Genomic DNA, 7,115 nt, shown 5'->3' on the forward strand with positions numbered 1-7,115 from the left:
TCACTGATGGAGCTCACCCTAGGGCAGTTACCCTGAGGAAGGCAATATCATACTGTAACTATGAGAGAACTAGTGAACTCAACACACACACACACACACACACACACAAACACACACACACACACAAGCATTTCCCCCCCCCTTGGTGCCTTAGGTGGCAAAATGATCGTTAAGGGAGGTGGGCATGTGTGTTTGTAAGTCAGAAGACGAGATCAAACCCAGTGATGTTGGAAGCAATACAAGCGACACAGTGACACCTGTAGTGGCACATGCCCACATGCATGTATACACATGCACACACACGCGCGCGCGCGCACGCACCTTGACCAGGTAGTGGTAGTTCTGAGGGCTCCTCTCTAGGCCCAGGTGTTTGAGCAGGTCCTCGTCTCCTCCCTCCAGCAGCTGGTAGAAGATGTGGAAGTTCCTCTCCCCGTGGTTCTGGTGCACCACACGGGACTTCTCCAGCAGGTAGTTCAGGATGTGGCCTCCTATTGGCGCCCCCTAGTGGAGGATAGAGAGAGGTACGGGGTGGATTTGGTCACACTACAGCAACTGTGACTTAGCTGGCCTCACTGTATACTCTTCACATAACTGCGGATGGTTTGTGTGTGGAACAACCTTTTGTACAACTGTTAGTACGGTGATATTGTGTGTCAAGGACAGCTGAGTGAAAGAAATGTATTGACCAAGGCACAAAATGAAGGATTGTTTTTACCCTGAAGTCAAACTGGACATCCATGTATTTGCCAAACCGGCTGGAATTGTCATTTCGCAGAGTTTTAGCGTTACCAAAGGCCTGTATACGGAGGGAGGAAGTTAGAGGGAGGTAACCAGGGGAACACAATAGAGAGATTACATCAAGAGAGAAAGGAAGTATTTACCTCAGTTCACAAATATGTCATTTTGGTTTAATCAGATATAAATGTAAGAAGAAGAGGGTGGGAGAGCAGAGGAGAAGAGAGGAGGAAGAGGGTGGGAGAGCAGAGGAGAAGAGAGGAGGAAGAGGGTGGGAGAGCAGAGGAGAAGAGAGGAGGAAGAGGGTGGGAGAGCAGAGGAGAAGAGAGGAGGAAGAGGGTGGGAGAGCAGAGGAGAAGAGAGGAGGAAGAGGGTGGGAGAGCAGAGGAAAAAAGAGGAGGAAGAGGGGTTCTGGGAGAGGAGAGGAGAGGAGAGGAGAGGAGAGGAGAGGAGAGGAGAGGAGAGGAGAGGAGAGGAGAGGAGAGGAGAGGAGAGGAGAGGAGAGGGGGTCTGGGAGAGGAGAGGAGAGTGGGGGGAGAGGTAGTGTGGGAGAGGCGAGGGGGAGTGGGAGGAGAGGAGAGGAGGTCGGTACCTCCAGCACAGGGTTGGACTGCAGCAGGCGGTCCCTGAGGGCAGCCATGTGATGGCTGATGGGGCAGGTGACGGCGTAGTAGAGGAGGATCTTCTTGGAGGCCTCGGTCTTGCCCGCCCCGCTCTCTCCAGAGATCAGGATACACTGGTCCCTCCGCTCTGTCCTCATGGCCCGGTAGGTGTTATCTGACAACGCGTAGCTGGGAACACACACACACACACAGGTACAGAGCAGACCATCACAGCTACAGTACAGAGTCAAGAGAACCATCGCTGGTTTAAAGGGGAGGCAGGAACTCACATGTGGGGGGATATCTCGTAGAAGCTGACCCCTCTGTAACGCTCCATGTGCTGCTTAGAGTAGATCTCCAGTTCCTTGTAGGGGTTGACGGACACCAACACTGACCCGATATAGGTCTGACAGAGGGAGGCAGGACAACACGCTCCGATCACCAACCTCACCCACCCACTCAACACCGCCGGACCGACACCACCATGATAACTCTCATTTTTAGCACTTTTTTGTGCTATCCTTTATATTTGTTTTAATGCATGACATGTATTTTAAACTGATATGTTGAATAAACTAAACTAAACTAAACTAAAGTGAAGACATGTGGCGGGTGGCTTACGTAGATCAGGTTCTCCCGGAACCGCCGGCGCAGGTTCTCGATGAAGGCCGCCTCGCTGGTGTAGTTCTCCAGCAGGACGAAGTCCTGCACCCCCACCCTGTCCCGCGCGGTCAGGGCGCTCTCCATGGCTAGTCGCACGCCCCCCTCACTGCCCACCTCCTGCACAGACACGGATGGAGGGAGGGAGAGAGAGAGAGGGAGGGAGGGAGAGAGAGATGTGTGGGAGAGGGTAAGATTGAGCACCGTTACACCCTGACTGCAGCGCAGCATTCCAAAGAAACCACCCACGTACATTTTTGCTAACGCGTATATATCTGAAGTTTAGTTATCTTATCTTATATTTTAACTGTCTTTTACTTTGTCTTAGTTTGTTGTCACTAATCACTGCTATGCTGTTGACCGGAGCCTCAACTCAAGCGTTTGATTGTCCAGATGGCATTGCTCCCTCTGCATTGCTAAATAAAAGTTCAACTTTGACTCTCAAGGCACATCAGCCAGAAGAAAGCACACTAATATGGGACAAGTTCAATCAAGCATCGTGGAAGACAAAGTGTGGAGACATTTCAAGAAGGATAATCAGAGGCTAAGCTCCTGTATTTGTGTGATCCAGTCAGCAACAGTGAATTGTAAAAGATGTTTGTTTTGTACAGGTTCTGACCAGCACTGCAGGGGAGGAGTGTGTATATGTATGTATGCATATATGTGTACTCCTAGACATCTATTTATACAGACTGGATCTATGTATGTACATATTTTTATTGTTATTCTATTCTATGCCATACACATGTGGTACATATCCATGTACAGTATATAGTCCCTGTTTTTCCTATTTTTAATGTTTTTTATGCTTACTGCTCGGTATCGTTTTCCAACCTTGCTGTCATTCTTTTCCACCGCAGAAACATCAAATTCCTCCTAGGGGGATATTTAAAGTATCTATCTACACTGAGAGGTAATAGAGGTGCGTGTCCTCTAGTAACATTCTTAGGCTGTGGTTGCTCCATTATAAAAACATACTTGTAGAGAAAACCCACCAGGTGGGATAGCAGCACTCCAAATGGAATAAAAGTACAAGACTTTCGGTGGCTCAGTTTGCATTCTTTTTATTGCTGGGCTGATGAAAGGCGTTTCTTCTATTGGGAGTGCCGCTATCCCACCTGGTGGTATTTTCTCTAGGTGTGTGTGTACATGTCAGCTCTATTCTGATGGTAAGCATCAGAGGTTAAGTTCACAGACATGTCTACAGGGAAAAACACAACTGTACACGTACACAAACGAAGACGCACTACTGTACTTACACACCCGTACAGAAAGACACACACACACACACACACACACACACACACACACACAAGAAAAAACACCTACTGTGCATGTTAGTGCGTATTATCCAGCTACTTTGATCCTCGGGTGCAGAACAGCAAAATGTTCAACATACTGTACTGTACTGTACTGCTCTGGGTCCTGATTCAAATAACCAGCCTCTCTGGTTTGTTTGATCACTTTGTATCCTGTGCTATCAATGGAAAGAATTAAGCCAACACACACACTCACACAGACTCACGTACACATACACTCACGCACGCACGCACGCACACACACACACATACACACACACACACACACACACACACTCACAGAGACTCACATACACTCACGCACGCACGCACACACACACACATACACACACACACACACACACACACACACACTCACAGAGACTCACATACACACACTCACGCACGCACACACACACACTCACACAGACTCACGTACACATACACGCACGCACGCACGCACGCACGCACGCACGCACGCACGCACACACACACACACACACTCACAGAGACTCACGTACACATACACTCACTCACGCACGCACACACACACACACACACACTCACACAAACTCACACAAACTCACACACACACACACACAGCGAGAGGAAGAATGGGGCCAGCCAGAGATAGCAGAGCTTGGTCAGTTTGGGAACACACTGTCTCAGGGGTGTATTTAGGTGGTCATTAAGGCTTGGTTGTGTCTGAACCCGCTAAGATGGAAAACCCTCGCAATAACATGAGGACAACAGTGGAGCAGAGCCAAGAGCTGTGAGCCGAGGGAAACCTGGGGACACTTCCACCCGGGGCTGCCACTCCACAGCATTGTTCTCCCACGCACTACTGCAGGTGGCCTTCCTGCAGGAAAATACACACTAAAATCTCCTCTAAAACTACACACACACACACACACGCACGCACACGCAGGCACACACACACCCAGATGCAGATTTATGGGTTGAAATTCAAGTATTTCAGTGTCAGGCTTGGGGCAGGTCTTCATGGGACTGCGCTGAATGTGTCTTTTGTGTGTTTGGCTGTTTGAGGTTCTCTATCTCTAAATTAATTTGCTTTCTTTGCTTTCCCTCGGGAAATACTCTGCTTCTCTCTATTGAGCTACGGCGTTTTAATGACCTGAATTACAGTTACTAACCTCCCCATATTACAGAGCACATAATCCAGATTACAGAGTCATCTATCTATAAAAGAAAGAAAGAAAGACAGAAAGATAGAAAGAAAGCAAGAAAGCAAGAAAGCAAGAAAGCAAGAAAGAAAGAAAGAAAGAAAGAAAGAAAGAAAAAAAGAAAGAAAGAAAGCAGAAGAAAGAAAGGAGCAGAACTACAGAACTGGGGAAAACTTGCAACCAGCAGGGGAGATCAGAGATGTTTTGCGAGTCGAAACATTCTGTACCACAGACACAAAAACATAACCAAACAAAAACAAACACCATCACCATAGTCACCACAGACAACATCACAAGACTGGGAGCTGATATTCAAGGAGGTACTGTAGCTTTGGGAGGTTTTGGGAGCTGTAGCACTGAGCTCTAGGCGGAGGTGGGAGGTTATGGGATCTGTAGTCTAGGGAGATGGGTGGAGGTGGGAGGTTATGGGACCTGTAGTCTAGGGAGATGGGTGGAGGTGGGAGGTTATAGGACCTGTAGTCTAGGGAGATGGGCGGAGGTGGGAGGTTATGGGACCTGTAGTCTAGGGAGATGGGCGGAGGTTATGGGACCTGTAGTCTAGGGAGATGGGCGGAGGTTATGGGACCTGTAGTCTAGGGAGATGGGCGGAGGTGGGAGGTTATGGGATCTGTAGTCTAGGGAGATGGGCGGAGGTGGGAGGTTATGGGATCTGTAGTCTAGGGAGATGGGCGGAGGTGGGAGGTTATGGGACCTGTAGTCTAGGGAGATTGGCGGTGGGAGGTTATGGGACCTGTAATATAGGGAGATGGGCGGAGGTTATGGGACCTGTAGTCTAGGGAGATGGGCGGAGGTGGGAGGTTATGGGACCTGTAGTCTAGGGAGATGGGCGGAGGTTATGGGACCTGTAGTCTAGGGAGATGTCGGGAAGCCGTTACAGATCAGATGTACACATTACACGGCCTGCGAGCACAGCAGTGAGAGACTGGGGGCTGTTGTGAAGAGCAGTGGGGGATCCTGCCAGCGGGTTGCAGCTGTGCGAAGCGGCGCGGGTTCGCGGGTCCGCGGCGTTGTAGCTGTGCGAGCCAGCTGGGAGGCTACAGTGGGTCTTGGCTCGGGTCCCCCTGAGTGAACTCTGCTGGGGCTGACTGCACACTCGGTCTCTTCCTTATAAGGTGTGGCCCTCTGCTCCGTCCCCAGGCGAGCCTGCTTTGGGTAGACAGACGCACACCAGCGCCGCCGCTGGCTCCCCACCACGGACGTGCGAGCTTTGGACAGTGTGGAAAAGTACCATCTGTGCCCTCTCTGGGGAGGCCATGCCATGTTGGCCACACTGCTGTGTTAGTGACTCATTACAATGGCAGCAGGGGTGGTGTCTCCCTTGCCTGTTTCTCTGTGGTGTTCAGCGAATGCAAACCAGCTTTTCTGTCCTTAGTTTCCCACCACACTTCTCAATCTAGCAGCGCTTCTCAATCACATACTAGAGCTGTACACTTCTTGTATTAGACACACACACACGCATGCAGACACGCGCACAGATACTGTACAGTACTGTACATAATACTGTACTACACCAACCCACTGTACAGCAGCACACGGCATGAAAATACCACCGTCTGTATGACTTGAGCAGAGTTTGAGGGGAGCTGAAGAGTGTGATCTTACCCTGCCTCTGTACCTCATCCTCTGTCCTACTGTAGCTCAGTGCTGGCTGGAGCAGGCTGGACAACGCTCCCTCTCTGCTCCCGCTGGACACCTCCGACTGGGCTGCTCCTCCTTCTCCGTGATCGACAGGAAGACCCCCTGACTCGTTCAGCCGCTCATCTGCGTCCCTCCATCAGAGAAACGTCCAGAAGACCGCTGTTCTCTCCTTCCTCTCTCGCTCACTTACTGTTTACTTACACTTTGACCTACTGTATCTTTCCCTCTCTCTCGCTCTCTCTCTCTCTCTTTTCTCTGTCTTTCTAGGACACACATACGTTCGCCCTCAAGCCAGTCTCTCACTCGTCTAAGTCTCTCTCTGTCTGGCTTCCCGGTGAGGACAAAACACGCGCCCTCGAGCTAAACTACCAGCAATGCCTCCTCCTGTTTACACCTTCGACCTGTACGTCCACTGACATGCCAAATAAGTGTCCTCTCCTCTGCTAGTCCCAGTCCTACTGCTCTGCCTGAGACTCAACTGACTCAACACCACTGACTCATGCCTCACACATTTGGACCAGACTCTCTTCCAGGATAGAAAGAAAGGAAAAAAAGTCGAGGGAAAGTATGCTGTTGGCCCAGACTAATGAAAAGAGGCAGAGACATGACAAAGTTCAAACGGGTTGGAAAAATTTGCTAACGGCCCATAATAACTCTTCACATGTACTCGCTCTGAGACTGTATTTAAGAAAAAACACCAACAGGAATCACATGACAAAGACAGAGTGAAATTCTTTCTTTTCCTTCTCTCTTCTGTTCCCTACCTCCCCGTTTACTCCCTCCCTCTTTCTTCTCCCACAAGCTGAGACAGATTCATAAGAGATGATAGCAACAGAGGTTTCACAGCAATAAGATGAATTTCATACATATCTCCCTACATGCCCCTCCCCCCTTCCACCCAGAACTATTCAGTGACCTCACCTCGCACACATCCCCTTATTACAATCATCTTTCATCTGCTACCTGGTTCTGTCTGT

The 7,115-nt window shown here is 49.8% G+C and overlaps 1 protein-coding gene across 1 annotated transcript in view; it reads right to left on the bottom strand.

The window, feature by feature from the left end:
* The window catches only part of myo1ca (myosin Ic, paralog a), a gene marked incomplete at its 5' end in the record, with an annotated part of 13,699 nt that extends 7,579 nt beyond the window's left edge, over positions 1 to 6,120 (bottom strand). The window contains 7 exons of the mRNA XM_084449892.1: positions 1 to 32; positions 322 to 501; positions 716 to 796; positions 1,328 to 1,526; positions 1,628 to 1,743; positions 1,959 to 2,117; positions 6,103 to 6,120. The exon at positions 1 to 32 is cut by the window's left edge and continues 67 nt beyond it. Of these exons, the coding sequence (XP_084306018.1) occupies positions 1 to 32; positions 322 to 501; positions 716 to 796; positions 1,328 to 1,526; positions 1,628 to 1,743; positions 1,959 to 2,117; positions 6,103 to 6,120 (785 nt within the window). The remainder of the gene's footprint in view (positions 33 to 321; positions 502 to 715; positions 797 to 1,327; positions 1,527 to 1,627; positions 1,744 to 1,958; positions 2,118 to 6,102) is intronic.
* Between the last annotated feature and the right edge of the window lie 995 nt (positions 6,121 to 7,115).

The sequence above is a fragment of the Borostomias antarcticus genome, assembly GCF_949987555.1.
Source record: "Borostomias antarcticus genome assembly, chromosome: 15".
Lineage (NCBI taxonomy): Eukaryota > Metazoa > Chordata > Actinopteri > Stomiiformes > Stomiidae > Borostomias > Borostomias antarcticus.